Source organism: Balaenoptera borealis, assembly GCF_965194805.1.
Source record: "Balaenoptera borealis genome assembly, chromosome: 13".
In the NCBI taxonomy this organism is placed as follows: Eukaryota; Metazoa; Chordata; class Mammalia; order Artiodactyla; family Balaenopteridae; genus Balaenoptera; species Balaenoptera borealis.
This window is the reverse complement of record NC_138870.1, coordinates 9,569,309-9,592,644: the sequence shown is the minus strand read 5'-3', so window position 1 is coordinate 9,592,644 and position 23,336 is coordinate 9,569,309. Positions and strand designations below refer to the sequence as shown.

General features: G+C 42.1%; 2 protein-coding genes across 4 annotated transcripts in view; one reads left to right on the top strand and one right to left on the bottom strand.

The window, feature by feature from the left end:
* Positions 1 to 1,223, bottom strand: part of LOC309608607 (uncharacterized protein) — a 74,425-nt gene extending 73,202 nt beyond the window's left edge. Inside the window, exon 1 of the transcript XR_014233001.1 lies at positions 852 to 1,223. The gene's annotated coding sequence lies outside the window, so the exon portion shown is untranslated. The remainder of the gene's footprint in view (positions 1 to 851) is intronic.
* On the top strand, positions 59 to 23,227 carry YBX3 (Y-box binding protein 3). 3 transcript variants are annotated; one of them, XM_082348861.1, is made up of 10 exons: positions 64 to 517; positions 4,222 to 4,285; positions 5,274 to 5,307; positions 7,690 to 7,779; positions 9,670 to 9,792; positions 12,788 to 12,997; positions 17,517 to 17,614; positions 19,756 to 19,927; positions 20,521 to 20,620; positions 22,632 to 23,227. In XM_082348861.1, exons 1-9 carry the CDS (start codon positions 256 to 258, stop codon positions 20,584 to 20,586), a joined length of 1,119 nt encoding a protein of 372 aa, XP_082204987.1. In that variant the 5' UTR covers positions 64 to 255; the 3' UTR covers positions 20,587 to 20,620; positions 22,632 to 23,227. The 3 variants fall into 3 exon arrangements, with proteins under 3 accessions (XP_082204988.1, XP_082204987.1, XP_082204989.1); XM_082348863.1 differs by lacking the exon at positions 12,788 to 12,997; XM_082348862.1 differs by lacking the exons at positions 19,756 to 19,927; positions 20,521 to 20,620; positions 22,632 to 23,227 and adding an exon at positions 18,360 to 18,646 and having other exon boundaries at positions 59 to 517.
* Positions 23,228 to 23,336: the final 109 nt, after the last annotated feature.

The following is a 23,336-nucleotide window of genomic DNA, read 5'->3' as shown; positions in this document are numbered from 1 at the left end:
TCTCCCCACCCTCTTCCCTCCCCGGCCCGTGCGCCGCCTAGAAAAACTTGAGCGGGGCCATTTTTGGGGCAGTAAGATCCAACGAGGAGCCCAAGAGCGAGCGCGCAGCCCGAGAGCTCGAGCCGCCTCCGCCGCCAGCGCCTCGAGATCCGCACCGGCCTCCCGAAGAGCGAGCCCCGGCCGCCGCGACCTCCAGCCGCGCTAACCGCCGACCAACCGCCACCGAGGCGCCCGAGGGAGAGCGGAGGAGGCGGCATGAGCGAGGCGGGCGAGGCCACCACCACCACTACCACCCTCCCGCAGGCTCCGGCGGAGGCGGCCGCCGCGGCCCCCCAGGACCCCGCGCCCAAGAGCCCGGCGGGCGGCGGCGGCGGCGCGCCCCAGGCCCCGGCCCCGGCGCCCGCCGCCCTGGTCGCGGGCAACCCCGGCGGGGACGCAGCCCCCGCGGCCCCGGGCACCGCGGCCCCCGCCTCTTCGGCCGCCGCGGGCAGTGAAGACGCGGAGAAGAAAGTTCTCGGTGAGTCAGGCCCGGGAGGGTGGGGGCTGCCCGGGACGGGGGCGGGATCGCTGACAGCACGAGGTCCCCGGGGACGTCGGGTCCCCGCCGCCGGTGGCCGCGGTCCCGCAGGCGCTGCTGAGCGAGCGCGCGGCGCCCTGCGCTCCCGGCCGCCCGAGCATGTTCCTCCTGGTCCTGGGCCCGGAGATTGGGTTCTTAACTCGGGCCCCTTAGGCGGGCCCTGTCGCATCCCGCGGCGAAGCATCCGTCGGTGCGACGGGGAGAGGAGCGGCAGTCGAGAGAGAGGACACGGGGTTGGGATGGATGTGGATGTAGGGATGGGACAGGCACCCACGTGGGACGGGGACTTTGGAGTCTTCGCGTAGTATCTGGGTGAGGAGAGCATTTCCTTCGGGGAGAGGAAGGCGCTCAGAGGAGACGGGGGAGGGAAAAGTGGAAAGGCTTCTTGCTGGGAAGGCTCAGGTGTCTGTCCCTGACGCCCTTCCCACGGGGGCGCGGGAACGAGGCCATGCTTCTGTCGGCCACTTGCCGGCGGAGAGGTGTTGCAATCCTCTCCGGGAAAGTTGGGTCTTAGTCCTGCGTCCTCCTCCCTCTCTGTGCCCGCTGCTGCAGTGAACCACTGAAGTGTTTACCAATCACTCTCTTCTTCCTGGATTGTGGGAAAGCCTTTGGTGCAGCAGCTGAAAAAACTTCGTCGGAAGCGCGGGTATGACGTTAGTTCACAACAGCGTTATCTTGGGACTCGTAACTTAGGGAGGGAGCTCGGAAGTTGAGGTGTTCAGGTCGGGTGGGGGGCGCAGAGCATCGCGAAGGATGGCTGTGGTCGTTGGTTTTGTCGAGTATTTCAGCCTTCTCTCCTTAAGTAACGCCCTGTGTGAGGCCTTAAAACAGGCTCACAGAGGGCGTGTGCTCTATCACTCCCTCTTTTTATTAAACGGGGAAGGTCAGAGATGGTGTAGGATGCTTCCGAGAAATTTTCAGTATTTTGGATGGGGCGTGTTTGATCTCTCTGAGCCTTGCCTGCGCAATTTTCTAGGAAGAAAATTGGGGGAATAACGTGAAGAAAGTTTAATACGATTCCATGTTTCCTGCCTTGAGAGGACTGTTTTCATGGTTTTTTTTGTTTTTTCCTCCTCCCCACAGGGCTGAATTTTACTCAGTTACTGTCAAACAACGTGCTAAATGTAACATGTGCAGGTTAAGAAACAAAATAAGCCTCATTTCCCTGGGCTAAAAGTTGCTTCAGTCCAGTCCATGTCCTATTGTGATATTGTTTGCAACAAGTGTGTCTTGGAACACTTCCATGCAAAATGTCAGAGAGACAACCTTGGCTTATCCAAAGCAGTGTTAGGATATATTCTTAATTTGACTGATTTTCGCATAAAGGAAATTTTGCAGTTTTTCGCTTGATCCTTGTACCTTTCTGGATCTAACTAAACTCCTGAATTTTAAACTGAAGAAGATATCTTTAAAGATGAAAGAAACAGATCAATCAATTTCCTCAACCAACTGCTCTTAAGGCACATCCCTGGTGATGATGAGTCTGGAGGTCTTGGATCTTTCCACTGTCATTCCAACTCTCAAAAGCAAGGACAGCCTTCTGCATGACATTTCAATACTATCTCTGTCCAGTGTGTTCTGCCATCTCCTTTCCTTAGCCAAGCAAGCACATGGTGCCTAAAATGTGCCAGGCGCAGTGCTGACTGAAATGGAATTCTGGTTTGGGATTCTCACATTCTAGTTTTTACAAATGGTTCTAAACTTCAGTGCATAGCCACAGGCCAGGGAAAGTAGTTGACAGGACTGAAGGAAAACTTCCCTCCTAATGAAGCCTGATGGTCTTCCTCCGTCCCCACTTCCCGTTCTGTGTATATAAAGTGAGTTTATGGTTTTAAAGCAAGAAGAGTGCATGGATGTGTTTGGCCTTATGAAGTCATTAGCAATATTTGTGGAATTAGGAAATTTTTAAAAACTACAGTGGGAGTAAAAATAACCTTCAGCCTGGATTGAAGTTATACTTGAAAATCACTTTCATCTTTCTCGCTCTTAGTGTTGCTTTTTTAATCAAGATTATGCCTTTGACAGTGCCTATAGACATTAACTATATGAAAATGAATCAAAAAGAGTTCCTAACTTTATATTTTCCTTATATTTTTCTAGGTCATTAATTTTGGGGCAAATGAAGGGAGACACAAAAAGCATATGATTTGAAATAATGTGCGATTTAAAAGCATATGATTTATCAAAACCAGTCTTCTGTGTACATTTGGATCCAAAGCATAGAATGTTTTTTTCCTCTTTGCCCTGCTGCTCTAATTTAAATGACCTAAAACTGAAGATTTTAATAGTTTAATCTCTTCATTGGAGAGATCTTCCTTACTTAGCCTAAGAGCCAGAGATTCCTCAGTAAATGGTGGGCTGAATGACTTTGAAGGCATAAAGAGTTTTTTGTTTTTCTTTTTTTTACAAAGAGCTAAAATACTTCCCCAAGCAAATCAATCTAGCAAAACTCAGAACTAACCCTGCCCACAGCAAAGTAAGTCCTAATTACTGTTTTAGTCTTGAATTTAAAAGCCAAATCTTTATTGTTTATCCTTGGAAATTAAACATTCTATATCGCATAGAAAGGTAGCATGGATTAATGTTAATTGTTACTTTTATTTTCTACTAAGCTTTTTTCTTCTTTAAAGGTACTCTATTGTCACATTTCCTGTTGCACTGAGTGTTGATAATTGCTTTATGCCTTTCCTAAATTTAGGCATAGGCATTTCTAGAGGTACTGGATTTGGTATTCACAGTTGATTCAGGGGAGTCATCTAAAATAATAAATGGCTGAAACAAATATGAATGTACGAAGTATAAACTCTATGACCATACTGTTTGTTTAGATTCCTTCTCTTGAGTTCTATTAAGATCTGGCATTCTACAGAAATGGTCCTACTCATGAGGGAAAGTAGAGACAATAATCAAGTTAAAGGGGAGGAGGTGATAAGAAAATGCTGAGGGTTTGATTCCCACCAAATGGAGAGAGTAGGGTAAACAATGAAACAGAATCCCAAATTCATCACTGGTTTGAAGAGGCCTGTTACATCATGTCTCAGGGTGGTAAGTACAGAACTGGGCTGAGCCGGCCTCAGTTCTATTATTACTCTCCACTTCTTTGATAGGCCCCCATCTGGCACCCAGACAAGTTTCTTCAGGTCCCTGTAGATGAGCTATTAACAAGGAGCTACTATTTCACTATGTAGTTTGCCGGCTATTTCAAAGTGTGATGAAAGTGATGTGTTAGGTGGTCGGTACTTACCTTGTTCATGTGTCTACAGTTGTTTTCGTTGTGACCCTTCTTTTGCACTTAGAACATTTTTCTGTTGTAAAGCTTTAAAGAGTGTGTTTTGCTTCGTTTTTCTTTAAGCAGTGTTTTTCAGTTTTAATTATGGCAGAATTGTATAGACTTATGACCACTCCTTATCTTAGGACTTTATTGAAAAGTTTCATGAGGAAGAAAGGTTTATTCTTTCTGAAAAGTATTTCCCTGTGATAGCTTCACTTGCTCCATTTTCTTCTCCCAGTATACTTTGGAGTTAAGCTTTTAATGGTTTCCTCGGGTATGTTTAGGCTTTAAATAATGCTATCAAGACCTTAATGGTATGAGCTTTATCTTTTTGTAGGTCAGATACTAATTTATCTGTTTAATCCTATTTTAGCCACCAAAGTCCTTGGCACTGTCAAATGGTTCAACGTCAGAAATGGATATGGATTTATAAATCGGTAGGTGTGTGTACCTCTACATGTTTTAAATACCTACTGGTGCTGTGGCACCTGCTGTTGGTGTCTTTTCCCATACTTTATGAATGGCTTGTGTAAGTTTTCAGATTTCTGAGCACCGTAAATATTCTCATTTCTAAGCTACTGATCATTAAACATTAATTAAAATACCTTTCTAAAACATTGTTAAGTACTTATTTTATACAATCTAGTCATTAAAAGAAAAAAAAGGTGGCGGTGGGGAGGATGAATGGGAAATGGGAAGGGCCTCAGGATAATTGAGTTGGTATCCACAATTTCACAGATGGAGAAGTGGAGTCTTAGACTGGGTAAGCAACTTTCCTAAGGTCGCACAACTAGTGAGTAACTGAGCTGGCTCTGTAACCCAGGTCTGGTCCAAGTCCTGTAGAAACCGTAGTGTTTTCTTTAAACCATGGTAACTTCTAACCATATAGGAATGAGAACACAGCTGTAAGCTATGGGGGTATTCTGATGTTTTTATATGATACCATCCTTTTCTCTATTCCCCCTCCCAGGCCCCCCTTTTTAAAAAAATTCCTCCAGTTTCTTCCTTGTATGTTTTGGTGGGTGGTGGCAGTTTGGGGGGGGGTGTTTTAGGTTTCAGTGTAAGGAGAGCCTAGTTCACAGCTGTGCCCTGTCCTTTTAGCTGTCTTGCTTTGCTTTCGCTGGGAGGGAAATCTAGGGCTCTGGTTACACACCATGTGATTTAGAGAGAGATGAGAGGAAAGGGATGTTTCTGTAGGTTGAATCTGTATGCTTGGGTCCAAGCACTGTGGTCGTATGGAGGAGTGAGATGGATAGCTTTTGGGTTTAGAAGTTTTTAAGGAGGATTGATCTGAGGCATCTGAATTGAGTTTAGAGGAGAAACAAACATTTGTGCTGTGTTTTGAGGTCTTAGGATCTAAACTGTTCTTTTAAGTTTTTCCACATACCTAGTCCCTTTAATTGTGAGCTTTTTGTCTTCCAACAGAAATGATACCAAAGAAGATGTATTCGTACATCAGGTAAGAGTGATGATAAGTATGACATTTGCTCTGTGAGGAGAGGGGCGTCTGTAATGTGCTATTATCCCTTTCCCAAAGTGAAGTCCTACACATTATTGTTCTACTCAAAACTCTTTCTGGGACTTTATTTTGGCAAGAGAGCCCAGTTCTACATTTTAAGATTTGCACATAAGCTCTTCTGTCCCAACATATTAACTGTTTCCAGACAGTTTTTATTTTTGCAGTCTCATGAAGTAATAATCAGACCACTTTCTAATTTTTAATGCCTTTGAGTCTTTAGCTAAAGCCCTTCTGTTTCCATGTTAGCATCCTATGCTCCCTGACTGTGGTTCTTCCTTGTGTTGGGCTGGACCCCATCTTCCTTGCGCCTGGCTGTGTATTGGTTAAAGCTCCTCCATCAGAGCAGCTTGAACTTGAAGTAAATAGCACAGTGAAGCAGATGGTTAGGGTGTGTGTATCTAAGACATTAGGAAACTCCCAACTCCCAGGATAGTCCTCTCTCCTGCGAGAACGAGACACGCTTAGCTCATGTCCAGGTGAGGAAGGCCCGCAGCCCCCTAGATTCAAAGGAAATGTAGAAAATGGGTAAAATATGGAAAACATGGGCTTCTCTGTACAGGAAGCTCAGTTTTTCTTTACATTCTTAGCCTAGGATGTTATTCTGTTGTTCTGTATCCTGGACTTGCTTGGAAAAATAGGTTAAAAGAAGCATTATGTGCGCTTACTGTTCTTTTTGTATATTTAGTGTTCAGTGAATTGTCTCGCGTACGTGTGCAGTTCTCAGTGTATAACAACAAAGAAGTGCAGAGGCAGGTACCAATACCAGCATGTTCACCTCCAGGGCTCTGTCAAGCGTCTGGTTTTCTGTGTTTTTGTTTCCTTCTTTTCAGGATCGTGTGCATAATGGGGTGGAGTTTGGTGACTGGCGAGAGTGATAGCTAAGAAAAAGCTCTCTGGTTGTGGTTTCTATCAGTTATATTTCAGTTGCTCCTGGGTAACTGGAGTAGATTGGTTCAGACACAAGGACTTTTAAAGTCATAACAGACCTAAGGGGAGTGTTGCTTATAACACCTAGGGGTTAATAGACCTTTTGGGGTAAGAACGCTGCCTTTTGGTGACTGCTGGAGTAAAAGGACCTCACAAGTTTCTGTGCCCGCGGCCAGCTTCACTGACCTGATTCCAGCCCCCTGTGAAGCTGGGCGGTGAGTCACCTCAGTGTGTTGAGGCTTGCCCAGTTTAACAGGAAAAAGGGAAGAGCCGGCAGGGAGGGGCTGTTTTTGGACCGGCTGAGGGTTCAAGGCCTGCGAGTATATCCTGTCCTGAGCTGCCTTTTTCCTCTCTGGGTGAGGTCTCTGCCCTATTGGCTCATTTCTTTTTTTTTTTCTTTTTCCTCCCTCCTACTCAGAGTAAGGGAAGGGCTGGATTACACATGCCTAATCGCTTTATAAAATAAGGTTGACCTAGTTCCATAGAAACTCAGAGCCCCTTTAACTATTTAGAGATACCAGCTAAAGAAATGGGGAATTCGTTGCAGGAATTATTCTCTTCCCTCCACTGACTGAAGAAGAGAGGCCTAGTCATAAGCAAATATTTAGGTGCAGATGTTCAATGCAGGATAACATCTTCATTAACTTTTAATGTATTATCAGGGAGTGTGTAGGGATAAGTTGACATACTAATGGTGTGATGAGAAAAATTTGAATAAATATCATAGAGTTACAGTACAAGGGGTATAAATGTCCCCCATCTCCCCTCCTCTTCCCCCGGGCTGTATTTTTATAACCTCAGATAAATCCCTTATCAGCCTCCAGTTGGTTTCCTCATCCGTAAAATGGGAGGGGAGAAGGCGATCAGCAATGTTTTGTTCTTGAGGTAATTTCGTATATTCTGACGGAAATATTTATCCCCTTGGCATTTTTAAAATTTCTTCGAGGTTAGCAGTTTCTCTTGTGTACAGAAATCTGTGTCCCCGTATTTTTGTGTTTATGTGTGTATGTAAGATTTCATGAAGGCATCCCGCCACCAGCCCCCTGCACTGATGGAGATATAGTCTGAATCTAAGACACTTAACAGAGTGAGGGAGCTCATCTATCCAGTATCACGACTAGTTCATCAGGCTGCAACTGCACATTCTGTTTAACCCAACTACCAAGATGAATTTTGAAGGCTAACATGAATCAAGACAGTAATGTGGAACATAGTTTTATACTGTTTTTTGTTTCGTTTTTGTTGTTTTGGAGATCCAGGTTAGTTGGGAGAGTAATTTTTAAAAGTAATGTTAGATCAACAATTTCTTCGGTATAGCCAGTAAACTTGAGAGCAATGAAATCTGTGGCCAGTTTTGACACATACTTCATTTAAAATTTTCTGTTCTCTTGACAGACTGCCATCAAGAAGAATAACCCACGGAAATATCTGCGCAGTGTAGGAGATGGAGAAACTGTGGAGTTTGATGTGGTTGAAGGAGAGAAGGTGAGAGGAATTGTGGCTGGGTATCCAGGGTGCTGGCACAACTCTCTTGCATAGTAAATGGTCTCTCAGCCCTTTATGAATTTGTCATTATGTACATTGTTCGATGTAGTACAAAAGAACATCTTAATTTCTATTTTAATAAACGATGAACCCTATTTAATCATGGAAGGAAAAGCTAATTTCTCAAGGTATAAGATGACATTTTATTTTGGTACCAAATGTATATTCAAGTGTAGTTTAAAATTAAACTGTTTTATAGTATTAAAAATAGATAAAAGCTGCTTTGGGGCAAAAGATATCTCTTTTTAGGGTTTTTAAAATAACATTTATTTCTTAAAAGTTAACATGTGCATAATAGGAAACCAAAAAACACAAGAAGCAAAAAACAAGGATATCTTTTTCTAAGAGTAAAGTTTTTAGGCTGTGATTTATAAGCACTTCTGCACAAATAATACACAGTAAAGAATGTTTTAATCTCAATAAAAGAAGATTCAAATCAAATATAATCACTGTGTTTTCTCTTTGGCTTGGGTTTTGGAAAGCCAGAGGCACCTTGAGAGACTGTATAACAACCATCTTCAGATGAAGAACAGGCCAAGAAGCTAATGCATCATCTTGATGCGCATCTACAGATTTTTTTTTTATACTGTTATATGCTTAATTCCAATATTAGTAATGTCCTTTATGCTTTGTTTTTAATCAGCAGCATATTCTAGGTATCAGTAAAACAATGTAGGATGAGAATAAAAACATTTTAAAGCCATATATGGTACTGCTGCCATGGAGGCTGATCGTGGCAGCTGAATTACAGGCTGAGTGAATGACTAGTTCACTCCCAAATGAGTGCTGTTTTCACATACACACCATTCATTCCATAGTCCGTATTCTTCGCAGCTCTCAAACTGTTTTCTGCTTTGAAAGAACAACAACTTTATTCCACCTAATGTAGAAATTTAAATGATTTCTTTACCAATGTGATCCCCGGGTTATCTTGCAAACCTCTTGGAGTTTCAAATTATCTACCTGCAAATGCTGGCCTGTAATGATCTCTAATGTCTCACCCAACTCTTAAAATTTTGTTTTGCCAGGTTAATTTTACCTCTGTATATTTTCAGAATTTGAGGTTATACAAATTGATGTAGAGTGGGAAATGCGCTCTTTTGAATCTCCTTTGTCCGAACTTTTTATACTTTTGAAGCATTACTTTATCCATTTGTCCATATGAGAATCCGAACGCTAAGTCTGTTTCAAGGATAAGAAGAAGGTTTAGAGAGGGACTACATTTGTGGACACTGTGTATATATGCGGACGCTAAGTCAAGGACCGTTCATTCCTGCTGCTGCCAAGCTGGGAGAAGTTTCCCTCTCAGTAGCTCAGTGCTGGACAGAGCCATGTGAGCCCACGAGTGGATTCTCTTAGTACCTCACAGAGTAACACAGGTTTCAACATTTTCTAGGAAGAGAACATTATCTCAGTTATTTTCCAGTGAGGAATATTCCTCCTGGTCTAGCATTCCTTTGTTACAGTTGCATTATATCTACCAGTTTGTGTTCCTTAAACAGATATATACTGCTCTTGAATCAAACAAGAAGGCAAAGGTTGTGGAAGCAGACAAGCTGTATACATTTATTATTACTATTTCTTTAACTTTTTATTTTATGTTAGAGTATAGTTGATTAGCAATGTCGTGTTAGTTTCAGGTGTCAAGCTGTATACATTTAAATCAGGACGTCAAGCCCCTTGCTCACCTTATTAAAACATGGGTGTGCTTTTTGGTCACCGAAGGAATCTCTAGTATGTTCTGCCAGTCTTCAACCCTCTGGCTATCTAAGGCTGTGCTTTTGGCTTCTTTTTAACTCCGAGGCCGTCTTTGCTTCTTCCCTTTCTCAGGGTGCAGAAGCAGCCAACGTGACTGGCCCGGACGGTGTTCCCGTGGAAGGGAGCCGATATGCTGCAGATCGGCGCCGCTACAGACGCGGCTACTACGGCAGACGCCGTGGACCACCCCGTAATGTACGTTGTCTGTCTCCCTAATCAGTGATTGAAGAAATGCACACATCTAAACTCAAGTGTGTATCCTTGGAGCACATAAATGCTGTATCTTCTCCTGGAGACACACTGGTTTTTTTGGCCCGGGGGGGTGGAGACGGGAAATTTTTCATGTCCAGAATTTATCTGTATCTACTGGTCTTATGGGAAACTTGCCATTCAGCAGTTGTATCAGTTTGTATGTATTTGGCTGCAAGGAACAGTCATTTAATTATCTTGTAACAAGAAGGCCTAATGAAGGTTGCTGTGCCAAGGTTGTCAAAAAGGTTTTCTCTTTCTTTGGCTCTTTTACCCAGCCAGAACCGCGTCATGCAGCATTCACTGGGAAAGGGGACCGGGATTCCTGTGACTGGCTTGAATCTGTTGTTCCTACCTTGTTAACGTCTAAGAAAGTCAGCCTTTGGTTGGCAAGGAGGGATGGGGAATGGCTCGGGAATAAGTGATGAACAGTGCTGGCCACAGAAATATCAAGTAATTTGCCTCAGTTACGTAGCTATTTTATTTAGCATTGCATTTCCCATCATTTCAAAGTAAAGAAGCAATAAGTAATGCTCTGGATTTTTAGTTCTTTAGATTGGTACCAATCCAGGTGGAAGGGCTTACAACCAAGTCCGCCTGGAGTTTTCTTAGGAGGCTCAGTTTAAAGTATTCTCAAGGCACCCAAAAAGACTCCCGTCCAGTTTGTGGTCATGAGGATCCTATTTTATGTGAGTCATTTTTTGATGTTTCTAGAGTTAGTACCTGGGATTGGTACTATGGAATGAAATCCGAACACTAAGTCTGTTTGAAGGATAAGAAGAAGGTTTAGCATCACAAGATGCTTTGTGAGCACAGGATTGTGGCTATGTATAACATCCAAGGGAAACTTTGGAAAAATCTCACCGGAAGAAAGTGTTTGCAGATTGAGAATGATTTATCTCTACACTTTGGTAGATTAATATCTTTCTGCTTACCTAAATGCTTCCTCTCTTCATTCTGTCATCTTCACACACAGCCCAAACTGATTTTTATCAGATTCCTTATGACATCTTGTTTTTCTATTTCTATATTTCTCTTACCCATGTTTTGCTTATCCTATGTGATTTTTAAAAATAAGCTGTGTAGGGGGTGGTAGAAATGAGCTACCATAGCATTTAGTCTTTCAAGTTCACCAGATTCACGGAGTTCTAGCTGTAATTATTTTGATTTCTAGGTTAATTCAGAAGTAAAAGTGGGCGAAAACCTTTAGTGAAAACTTTTCCTTTGAAGGCTTTTCTCCTCAGCTGGAAATTCTGAAGTCATGCATGTGAAAGTTATTTAGAAATAAAATTATCAAAATTCTGAAAGTAAACATAAATGAAGGTTTTCTGTTGTGATGTCTTTAAGTCCTAACAGCTTATTGAGTATGTTTGGTAGTGGTGGTGCCATTGTTCTTATTTTGTAAAACTCTTAACGAAAGATCTGGCTATAGAAGACTCAAGAGATACAGAAAACCTAAAGAGAAAACCTTACTATTTTGGTGAACATTTTCTATGCTAATATGTCTTTACATATTTGGGGATTGTACCTGATACAGGCTTTCTAAATTGTAGAATGGCTTGGTTTTTCTGAAATTAGACTAGTTGAGGCCGTAGTTGAAGCTTTTCCTCTTTGGGAATTGGGTTGCCCATGTGAGCTTTGTTCTGGAGGGCTCTAAATCTTAAATATCCTCAACCCCAATGTCAGTCATTTTATTTTGTTCATTTTAAATTTGTTCATTTTTAAAAATTATAGTTGCTTCCCTTAAGACTACCTTTGGCATAGCAATCCCCCTGTAAAGTAGGATTTGAAATAAAAAATTCTTTGAGGGATATTTAGCTGTTTGCTTATTTTTTTTTGATATAAATTATTAGTATGTGATAGGGTAGTTTAAATACAGGAAAAAATATAAAATGAGTCAGTACTTCCCTTTGTTAATAAGGTTTATTATATTCAGAAACTGTATTTATTACTTACTACTGTCTATTAAAGTGCAATTAAAACTTTATTCCTAAACATATAAAGAGAATCATGCCATAAGTCAGTGGTTCTCTTTTGGTTTTTGGACACATTTATATGCTTAAATATGGGATCCCAGGGTTTTTGTTTATGTGTGTTTATACCTATTAATATTTATTGTATTAGAAAGTGAAGCAGAAATTTAAAAGATTTAGTTTATTTAAAATAAGCTCATTGTTTATAAACATAAATAACATTTTTTTCATGAAAACTATATTTTTTAACTGAGAAGAGTGGTGTTGCTTTATGTTTTTGTAAATCACTGATCTCCGGTTTAATAGAAGACAACTGGATTCTCACAGCTCCTTCTGCATTGGGGCTGCCAAGAAGCCACGTGTCACTGTAGTTTCTGGGTGATTCCTCTTCCCCCCCAACTCATGAGAGAATGAGAGGAGCAAAGACAGATAGCATCTTACCAGCATTATGAGAATAGTTTGATCTCAATAACCCCCTGGGAAGGGTTTCAGAGAGCCCCCCATCCCTACTTTGAGAACTGCTCCAGGAAGCAAACCACTTAGGACCAACCTGTTGATAACACCACAAAACATATTTTTCTCGCCTTTGCCCCAGTGGATGGCCAATGTTGGGGGAGACACATTTGGTGGAACTAAATATTCTAAACTTGTATATGTTTTTTGGGTGGCTGGTCAGCTGGTATTCACCAATTCTAATTAGATGGGAACTAAATTCGTTAGAGATTGATTGCACTTGCCTTTCTGCTTCTTGGTATTTTATGTGCGCAGATCTACTTGAATCTAAATGTGGTTTATCCCAGTTAATCACCTGATAATCTGGGTTAAATGCATTTTTGTCCGTCTAATAGACGGGATTGTCCCTTTGGGGGAGAGATTGTTTTCTTCCGTTGACATTCACCCTACATGGTACTCTTTGGTTCTCATCTTGCCGAAGCGTCTTCTGAACCTCTGTTTCCTTGCCTCGCTAGTGCGCTGGGGAGGAGGAGGAAGGGAGCGGCAGCGAAGGATTTGGCGCCTCCGCAGCTGACGGGCAGCTCGCTGGGGCCCTGAGTCAGCGGCGCCGCCCCCAGTACCGCCCCCAGTACCGCCCCCAGTACCCGCGGCGCTTCCCGCCTTACCACGTGGGACAGACCTCTGACCGCCGCTCCCGGGTCTTTCCCCATCCCAACGGAACGCAGGTAAACTTGCACCGGGGGCTCCTCTTCAGCAGTCCTCGTCCCTCCGTCCTTCCTCCGCCTCCTCCTCCTCCTCCTCCTCCTCCTCCTCCTCCTCCTCCAGCACCAGTGGCCGGAAATCAAACCTTGCTTTTGCCTTCCCGATGCTTCCAAAGTAGACTAGGCGGCCTTCTCAGAGCATTCATGCTAGTCACACTTCTACAAGCACGACCACCTGGGCCATGCCTATAACCGGGGACGCTGGGTGGACAGGGTACAGTTCTAGTTTATGGAAGAGAGACGTAAAGTAGAGACAGCTGGTATGTGTAAGCGCTGAACTCTGAAGCCAGGCGGTCCTGGATTTGAATCTTGCCTCCGTCTGTGAGCTTTTGAGGTTAACTTGGCCATCCATTGAATGGAGATAATTGCCTCACTGTGGGGTTGTGATGATTAAATCAAAGGTAAAGACCTTAGTGTGATGCCTCAGGTTGGAGAATGTCTATATAAAGTCCTTAATTTAGATGAAATAGTGTTGATTATTAAGAAAACCTAACACAGAGTAGAGATTGTTGATTCTCGATTGGTTCTCCTTTTTACTGCAAAATATTGATACAACTATCATGAACTTGACCTGTAAGTAATAAGCCTTTTAACAGCTTTGCAGTTCCCAGGAAACTTGGAAATCTCGGGATAGGACATCATTTTTGTTAGTTACTACCAGCTACAACTTCTTCCTCTTAGTATCCTTGGTTTTTGTTTTTTTACTAAAGTGTTTGGACTGAACATTATGTTCAGTCTGTTCTTTGCTGCCCTTTTCCCTTCCTATCATGCATGACTGTGTTCTTTCTACATGGCTTCTTGTTTTTTTTCCCCTTCTACTCTTTAACAGCTGTCCCTGACAAATGTGCTAAAAATAACAAGTAGCCTTACATATATGGAGAGATTGGGTACATGAGGCATAGTAGGTTTCTTTAGAGGGCAGCACCCTGGGCCTCTAGGAAATGAGGACAGGGAGAGTCAGGGAGATTGGAATACACATTTATTTTTAGGGCATTAGTAGTACCTTCCTGAAATAATCCTTCTTAGTATTAGCATATACGTGTGTATCATACTTTTTTGAGAATATGATGATTATCTTCTAGATCGTTTGAAATAAAGTATATTTCACCTTAGGAATGGGAGGTTCAGAGCAAAGGGGTTCTTTGGTGCGATGCAGAAGAGCAAGTTGAAAACTAATTTTGAAAATGTGCATATTCTGGTAACCACATTTAGTTCTCTTAACTTGGGTTGAAATTCTTACTCATTTAATAGCTAACATGAAATCTTCAACAGTTTTTCCTTAGAACCCTTCTAATACATACCATGTTTAATGTTCAGTGACAGAAGTCGGCTTAAGCCAACCAACAGCACCAAACAAAAATTTGTAGAACTTTCTTCTGTATAGTTTAGGCTACTTCCAGGTTGTCCATGTAATGGCTTAAAACTATAGAGAGATCTCTGAGATGGTAAAGATTGTTGAGGTCAAATGGAAAAGTCTTTGCCAACATTTTCTACTATTGTATATACAAAACTGTGAAATTTATTGGACACAACAGGAAAAAAATGAAAATATGAAGGCCAATAGTATTTCCCTTCTGTACCGAGGACGTAATATAGCATGATATATCAGTGTCCAGATGACTTCCATTTTTTTACAGATAATAATTCTAGATATTTGAAAAATAAGTCGAATTGGTTACTGAGCTAAATCAGCTGTTTGTAGTCTGTGAGAAAAGAATTATATGACAGAGGAAAAGGAGCAACATTGTTTGGCATCCACCAAGGGACAGATGTTTGAAATCAGTTCTTAGTTTTCCCTACAGCTTTTTGGAGTTGGCAGTGGTATCCAGATTTTTGTTGTTGTTGTTACAAATGAAGGGATTTGAGTAGTTTAAAAAATTAGCAACTTTTACCTAAGGTTACATGGGCAAGAAGTGGTAGAGCTTGGTTTAAACTCAGTCTGTCTGTCCAGTCTCTTCCCATTCTGTCATTCCAGTAAAGGCTTATCCTTTATACATGTTCATTACTGTTTCTGTGTGTGCGTGTGTGTGTGTGTGTGTGTGTGTGTGTATCAAAGTTCCTGAGGAAGCAGCAGCTTGTTCAGAGAAGTAAGGGAGGCTCATGTGTTTGGGATGGTGTGAGTGAAGAGAGGGGTGAGGTGAGATTAAGGTGCTGTCTTAGGGCAGGTCAAGCATGCTGGGTAGACCAAGATAAGAACTATTGACCTACCCCAAATGTGCTGAAAAACCAGTTAAGGGATCTAAATAGGGGAGGAACGTATTTGAGGAATCACTGGACAGTTTAAGGAGGCTAGACCCCGGGGGGCAGCAGCAGAAGTAGGGAGACCAGCTAACGTACTTCCCCCGTGGAGAGGGGATCAGGCGGGCACGGATTAGAGTGCTAGCAGTGGAGGTGTGAGGAGTGGTCAGATTTAGGAAATGTTTTCAGCATGGAAGGGGCAACATGTGATGATGGAGTGAACGTGTGGTGTGAGGAGTGAAGGGTACCTTTGTGAAGAGAGGCCAGGTTTGGGCGGAAACACAGAAGTCATTTGGAGATCTTCTCTTGGGCAGATCAAATATGCCACACACACACACACACACACACACACACATTTACGCATGTGTAACTTACAGTGTGTGTATGTGCCTATGTATTTGTGTGTGTGTGTGTGTGTGTGTGCCTTATTTCTGCCTACTAAAATGGCCTGAAGTCAATGACACGTTAATAGCATTGAGCATGTCTGGCCCTCGATTTTTCATTTATAAATACCATTCTCCAATAAAAAGAAGCCCCTCTGGAGAAACGGCTGATTTCAGAGCCAGGCCAGAGAGAGTACAATATGAGCCTGGAACATCTTGCTGTGCCAGAAAGCAAGGAAGTGCTCAAAGAATGCTGGAGACACGTCCAATAGGCCATGAGCCAGCTGGAAAGGGTTCCCATTGGCCACTAATGATAGTAACAGATTATAACTCATTGAATAGCATAGAAAACCATGAGGCTTTACAGATATAGACAAACAAATATATTGAATTTGATAAGGAGTGAAATATTTATAGACTTTGAAAGTACTTCTTCACAAAATCCTCATAAATTACAAAGGGGGATAGAGTAAACTTACCCTGGAGGAGCCGTACTGCTTCTCAAAGTGAACACTGTCCGTAACGGTACGGATTGAAACCATATGCCGTCTGACAGGATGCAGTGAGAAGAATCCAGTGCCACTTTTGTGGCTTCCCTTCCAAAGGTGCATAAGCTAAATCATGAGAAGACACCAAACAGCCCCAACTGAGGGATGTTTTACAAAATAACTGCTCCTGTAACCTTTAAAAGTGTCAAGGTTGTGAAAACCAAGTAAAGATTGAAGAACTGTTCAGATAAAGAGACAACTAGATTCAAGGCATGGTTCCAAATGAGTCCCTTTGCTGTAAAGAACGTTACTGGGACAACTGGTGAAACTCGAATGGAGTCTGAGGATTAGAGTCTATACTTCCAGCTGTCCTGTAAGTTTGTGATTATTTAAAGAAAAAAGTTGGAGAAGATGGTTGCTATTTCAACATGTTTATATGCCTGGAAGGAAATGATGGAGGAGAGAAGGGGGTGGGGGATTGAGAGTTCAAGTGCCCTAGCAGGCCAGAAAGAGGGGCTGGCTTTGGCTATGAGCATGGACCACTTAATCAGTGTAATGCGAGAAGAAAAAGCAAGTGCAGTAGGTTGGTAGATTTGATGGTGAAAGAACGTGGAGATTCTTCTCTAATTGCTTCTCTTTTCTTAGTGAAATACGGAGAAAGAAGGGATATTACTTTTGAGGGGGAAAAACAAAGATTGAGATGTGGCTGTATTATAAAGAATTTCAGAGATTGTTGGTGGGTTTTTTTGTTTGTTGGTTTTTAGCTCTTTCTTCCCTTGAAGTTCTGCGATATATTATTTCCCCAGCTTAAAATAAATTTCTCAAGGAAGGATATTTTATTTTTTTAATGCTATACTTCAATAAATAATGCAAACAGATGAAAGGAAAAAATTGTGAAAGGAAGAAATCAGAGGTGAAGGTGTGGTGGAAACTTTGAATGTAGAAACCATTACCGTATTGAAGGGATACCCAGTCTGTAGAATGAGTGGATCTGAGTTTGAAAAGACTGAAAAGATTCTCTTTGCTCCAGTGTAGTACATCATTCCATTTCCTTTTGTAATAGAGGTTTTCTTTCAAGAGGTGAATGGAACACTTCAAAATTTTTAATATTGTAAAATAAATTTAGGTGTACTGGGATAAGGCAAAAGACTGTCTAAGGCAAAAGACTGTCTAGTGAGAATGAGTCTTTCTTTCTTTCCTGTCATTCACACAGATCTAATCAGTACATAGTTCACTGTTAGAATTGAGAGTTCCCAGCTCTGTAATGAAGCCTTTCATTTTCTCCTTTTAAAAAAATTTCTGAAGGCAACTGTGTGCCGTGTCTCATATCCTGTAGCCTGACACTCATCTTCAGCTCTCCTTGCCTCCTCCTAGGCGGGTGAGATTGGAGAGATGAAGGATGGAGTCCCAGAGGGAGCACAACTTCAGGGACCAGTTCATCGAAATCCGACTTACCGCGCAAGGTACCGTAGGTAGGTAACGTTTTCTAAGAGCTAATGACCGATTGCAGAACTTGTGAGCGACAGTAGGATGGAAGAGGACGTTGCAGGTCTGTTTTGTGGATTTCTTATGTAATGAGAAGATGTGGCTGTTTGGACCGTATGTCCAAGTTGTGGGAGGGGCTCTGCGATCTGTGTTTTCACACGGCTGTGTGGCATTCCCCCTGCTTAACAATTAGGATTTTTTAGTTATCCCTGTACCAGAGCAGCATTTACTTCTGAGTACTTTCCCATGATGTAAAGTCATACTGGATTTTTATTATATTGAACGAGATAAGCGGAAATGAATTGATGGGTCATTCATTCGGTGGTGGTGCTATGAATGGAGGGAGAGTTGGCTGCCAGCGAGTGTTTGGGACACTGAATATTCTGATAACCGGGGCCGTCTAATGCGGGGGTTAAATCAGCCTACAGATCATATCGTCTGTGTTTAAATCCCCACCCTACGATTAGCAGCCCCTGTGTAGCTGTATCTCCTCCGGCAAGTTTCAGGACTCCTCTTAGACTTAGTCACCAGCTTATGCAGTGGACAGTAAGGGATATTCTACCGCTGTCATAGGGTTAGATATACTAAGGCGTTTCAGGTAATCAGTGTGATGCCTGGTATAGTAAGCCCTCAATAAATTAATCGATTAGTACTACTACCAACATTGTTAAGGTTAGTGAAGGAGGGACTTCCCCGGTGGCGCAGTGGTTAAGAATCCGCCTGCCAATGCAGGGGACATGGGTTCGAGCCCTGGTCCGGGAAGATCCCACATGCCGCGGAGCAACTAAACCTGTGCGCCACAACTACTGAGCCCGCGCTCTAGAGCCTGCGAGCCACAGCTACTGGAGCCCACGAGCCACAACTGCTGAAGCCTGTGTGCCTAAAGCCTGTGCTCTGCAGCAGGAGAAGCCACCGCCATGAGAAGCCTGCACACCACAACGAAGAGTAAACCCCCGCTCTCAGCAACTAGAGAAAATCCACGTGCAGCTATGAAGACCCAATGCAGCCAAACATAAATACATAAAATAAATAAATTTATTTTAAAAAAAAAAAAGATTAGTGCAGGAGTGTTATTTTATTGCTGCTTTATCCCTTGTGAAGACTGGATTGGGCTAGACTCCCTAAGATTCTTTTTAAGCTTTTTATATTATAAGCCTTCCTGTTGCTTTACCCTGTCCTTGAGGAGCTTCATTCCCGAATGACGTTCATACCACCCTGAAGTGTGGCAATATGGGTTTGTTGGGAGGCGAGTAAGTATATTATTTGGGGAAGGATTTGTAACACTCTACGTCTTCTTTTCTCCCAAGATTCGTTTCAGAGTTAGACATAGTCATTCTAATGATTCATTACAAGGGACTTTGGAAATAAAAGAGGCTTCATAGAAATGTCTTCAGGAAAACAGAAAAAAGACAGTAGTGTATGTGAACCCCAGCTCTGGCAATCTCTAGCTGTGTGATCAAAGTTGCATTTGACCTTTTTTGACCTATAAAAGCAGGAGTCCTTTATGGTTCAACCAGATACTTAACCTCTTTAAACCCCTTGGTTTTCTTACTGTAAATCTTAAACTCACAGAATTAGCCCTGAAATTAAATTAGATAATTAACGTGAAAACACACCAGCACAGGCTTTGGCACACAGTGAGCGCTGTGCGTTTGCCTCCCACGTCGAATCCCCTTAGACTCCACTGCATGCTGTCGATGGAGGGCAGGTATGGGAGCGCTTTTCTTTTCTAATTTCTCCATCCTCAGTGCCTGTCAAAGTGCCTGGTAGGATCATAGTGTGTGTTCGGTATATGTTTGTTCACGGTGTTCAGGTGAAGGGGGAAGATGACAGAAAGATAGGGTGTTTTCACCACATCTTTGTTCCACTTGCCTGTGCATAATTCTAACAGTAAGTCTTGATCCCTTGACTTTTTAATCTTTAAAAATAAAACCTGGGAATTCCCTGGCGGTCCAGTGGTTAGGACTCCGCCCTCTCACTGCTGAGGGCCCGGGTTCAGTCCCTGGTTGGGGAACTAAGATCCCACAAGCTGCGCAGCGCAGCCAAAAAATAAATAAATAAATAAATAAATAAAACCTGATGTTCTTGAGGGCATCTGTTCTCTTTTCTCCTGTGTCCTCTGCTCTAGGGGCCCTCCTCGCCCACGACCTGCCCCAGCGGTTGGAGAGGCTGAAGATAAAGAGAATCAACAAGCGGCCAATGGTCCAAACCAGCCACCTGCTCGCCGTGGATACCGGCGCCCCTATAACTATCGGCGTCGCCCCCGTCCTCCGAATGCTCCTGCACAAGATGGCAAAGAGGTGAGTCCAGCCAGCCGGAGGGGATGCTGCCAGATCATCCTTAATCATGTCAAGCTTTAGTATTCCCTTCTAAGAGTGGTTTTATAATCTGAAAACTGAGACTTAAAATATGTATAATATGTATCATATATTTTTGTGTATAACATTGTTCATTTATATATGTGTGCGTGTGTGTGTGTGTGTGTGTGTGTGTGTGTGTATAAATATATAGAGAGAGAGACAGAGAGAGAGAATGCCCTGCACATATCACAAACCAAATATTTGAATTCAACCAGTTAGCATTCTAGCTAGAATGTTTAGAGCTTTCCAAACAAAAGACAGTGTTTAGAGAGAGGAACCTGCTTCTCAGCACATGTTGGAAGCAACTGTATATTTTTTATGGCTTTTTGCTATGGAGAGTGGTGGTGTTTAGTTGCCATCTGGAGGCCATTCTTCTGTGGTTCTAATTTTTTCCTCATACTTTAAGAGTAGTTAAGATTTTGCACAGTGACTTACCTTCACAGATCCCGACTTGTGAGACCTTTCAGTCTTGAACTTTCCACTGCCGTATGAATCAATTAGTTTCTGGTTTGTGGTTTTGTTGTGTGTTTCAGACCAAGGCAGGTGAAGCACCATCTGAGAACCCTGCTCCAGCCCCCGAGCAGAGCAGTGTCGAGTAACATCCGGCTCCCCAGGCACCTTCACCATCAGCAGGTAGGAGCTCGGGCGGCTGGCACAGGAGCTGATATTCTCTTTAAATAGCACTGATTTCTCAACAGTAGCACAGATCAGTCTCAACTAGTTCTGTAATTCATCTGGGCGAACTTTCTGATCTCCATCAGGATTCTGGAGAAAGAGCGGCTTTGGTGGTGAAATATCTCTGAGGCTGATCTTATTTTGCTAGGCACTGGGGACACAAATATGCAGACAGAGTTAATGAGAGTCAAATTCATTTTTCTAGATAGACAGTTGTTAACTATTATCACCACCTCAGAAAACTTTTGAAAGTTTCACTTTTGTGACACCTCGTGGCCAATTTGATAATTTTAAAGTGCCTGACAAGGCCTCATTTGAATAACAGAGACTGTGATCTGTAGAGTAAACAAGAATGTGTTTTTTTCCTTCCCTTTTCCCTTTGATAACCAACATTATTTTGAGGCAGTATGTGTAGTACGTGAGAGCCAGTGGGTTTATATATCCAGTGCAGGAGCTAGTAGTCATTTGCTTGAATGATCTTGAGCAGTTGATTTATCCTCTGCAGCGGTACTGTCGGCTGCTGGTAAAATGAGGATACTGGCTAGATTCCCCACTAGGGTTGCTGCACAGACTTAGTGAGATAACACATATGAGGTGCTTAAGCAGGACGCGGCAAAGAGTAACCTCTCCATAAAAGTTAGCTTGCTTTGGGCTTCCCTGGTGGTGCTGTGGTTAAGAACCCGCCTGCCAATGCAGGGGACACGGGTTCGAGCCCTGGTCCTGGAAGATCCCACATGCCGCGGAGCAACTAAGCCCGTGCGCCACAACTACTGAGCCTGCGCTCTAGAGCCCGTGAGCCACAACTACTGAGCCCGTGTGCCACAACTACTGAGCCCGTGTGCCACAACTACTGAGCCCGTGTGCCTAGAGCCCACGCACCGCAACGAAGAGTAGCCCCCCTTGCCGCAACTAGAGAAAGCCCGCGTGCAGCAACAAAGACCCAACGCAGCCAGAAGAAAAAAAAAAAGTTAGCTTGTTTTTCTTCATTGTTGCTTCCTGCTTTTTTTCTGTCTTCTTGTTAAAGATCCTGGAAATTGTATTTATACAGGTAGAAATATACTAGAAAGACTGACTCAGCGAGTCTTACAAGAATTTATAAACCATAGTTGGTTTCATTCTGGGTTTTTCATCTAATAAGTCCTGAAAGTTTAAGTTTTTAGTATTTCTTGGTTGTTGCCCTTTTCACTACATAAATAAGGACTTCGCTTTTAGTTGAAAGATAGGTTGTAAAGCTCATAGCAGCAGTGTTCTTTTTCCAAAAATTGTTCAGATTTTGTAAAATTTTGAGGTCATTTTAAGTTTCTACTTTTTAAATGCCATCTGCTTTTTTATGCAGAGGTTTGGGATTTCAGTTATCCTTTCACTAGGTAGACAATTGCTATGCTGAGAATATTCTGTTTTATCTCTGGGTAGCATGGACAGTTTATTATAGAAATAAATTCCGTATTCACACTTGCTCACATTAACTGACGGAATTATATATTAATCATTTGGCCATAAACTTTTACTTGGTAACATTATTTTTAGGTATTGTTCCTAAAGAAATAATCCAAAATATAGGGGGAAAAAATTTCTATTTACAATCTAATGTTGGAGAAGTGGTTAAATACTGTGGTATATCCATATTAGGAGATATTGTACAGCCACTAAAATGATTATGAAGAATTATCAATGCTATAGTATCATTTATTTGAAAAGGCTTCATGATGATAATTTTCTAGAATTTTCTAGAATTTTTACTATTGTGTACTGACTGTTCTGGTTTATAAAAATGTTTTATTAAAAATTTTCCATTAAATTAATGTTTCAGTTTACAAATCTATAAAAGATACACGGTGTAAGATTTTGTTTAGAGCTTTTGAAAATTGATTTTTTGAACTACATAAAAAACAGATGATTTTTGCCTTTTTATTCTTTAACTCTTGGTCATCTTGTCACTCTTCATAAGTTTGATTTGAATTTTTTCCAGGTGACCTAAAGAATTAATGACCATTCAAAAAATAAAGCAAAAAGCAGACCGCAACCTTACCAACACCAAAGAAACGTCCAAGCAATAAAGTGGAAGACTAATAACCAAGACGTGGACATTAGAACGCTCACTACTATTCTTTACGAAGCAAACAGCTATACAAGGAAAGCGTCAGCCAGTTTTTCCAGCAGCTGAGATCCTGGGAATGCCTGCACGCAACAAGAGAGCAACCTCCCTGGTTTCAGCAGCCACTAGGTTTATATTTTTTTCCTGGTTTTTACTGTTTTGGTAATATGAATTGAAAGAAGAAATATTAATACCACATGGGGAGACCCCCCCCCCCCAACCAAAGAAATCTAAAATATGTAGTAAATGCTTTTTTTTCCTTTTTTGTTCATTTTGGATGCTGGTGCTAAACTTTCATGAGTTAAAAAGAAATTTTATGCCCTTCTTATTTATTTTGAGGATGAGGGGAGGATAACAGTTTGCTTTCTTATGTGACTCTCTTTGAAAATGTGCAGTATGAATTCCTCAAAAATAAAATTTTTACCCTTGAAAGGAAAAGATGTATAGCTGAAGTATGTTTTCCTATCTCAGCTGGAGTTGTTTTGTCTTTTTTTTTTTTTGGTCTTTTTTCGTCACTTCGTTCGCTGAATAGTAAGCTCAGAGCCAAAGGTACAGGTGGAATAGCGCTCTTTAGTAAAT

What these genes read in the sequence shown, in the direction of transcription:
- YBX3 (XM_082348861.1), top strand. Translation starts at nt 256, where the DNA reads ATGAGCGAGGCGGGCGAGGCCACCACCACCACTACCACCCTCCCGCAG. An exon ending in ATGTGGTTGAAGGAGAGAAG is followed by an intron (nt 7,780 to 9,669) that starts GTGAGAGGAATT and finishes TCCCTTTCTCAG; the next exon opens with GGTGCAGAAGCAGCCAACGT. An exon ending in TACCGCGCAAGGTACCGTAG is followed by an intron (nt 17,615 to 19,755) that starts GTAGGTAACGTT and finishes CCTCTGCTCTAG; the next exon opens with GGGCCCTCCTCGCCCACGAC.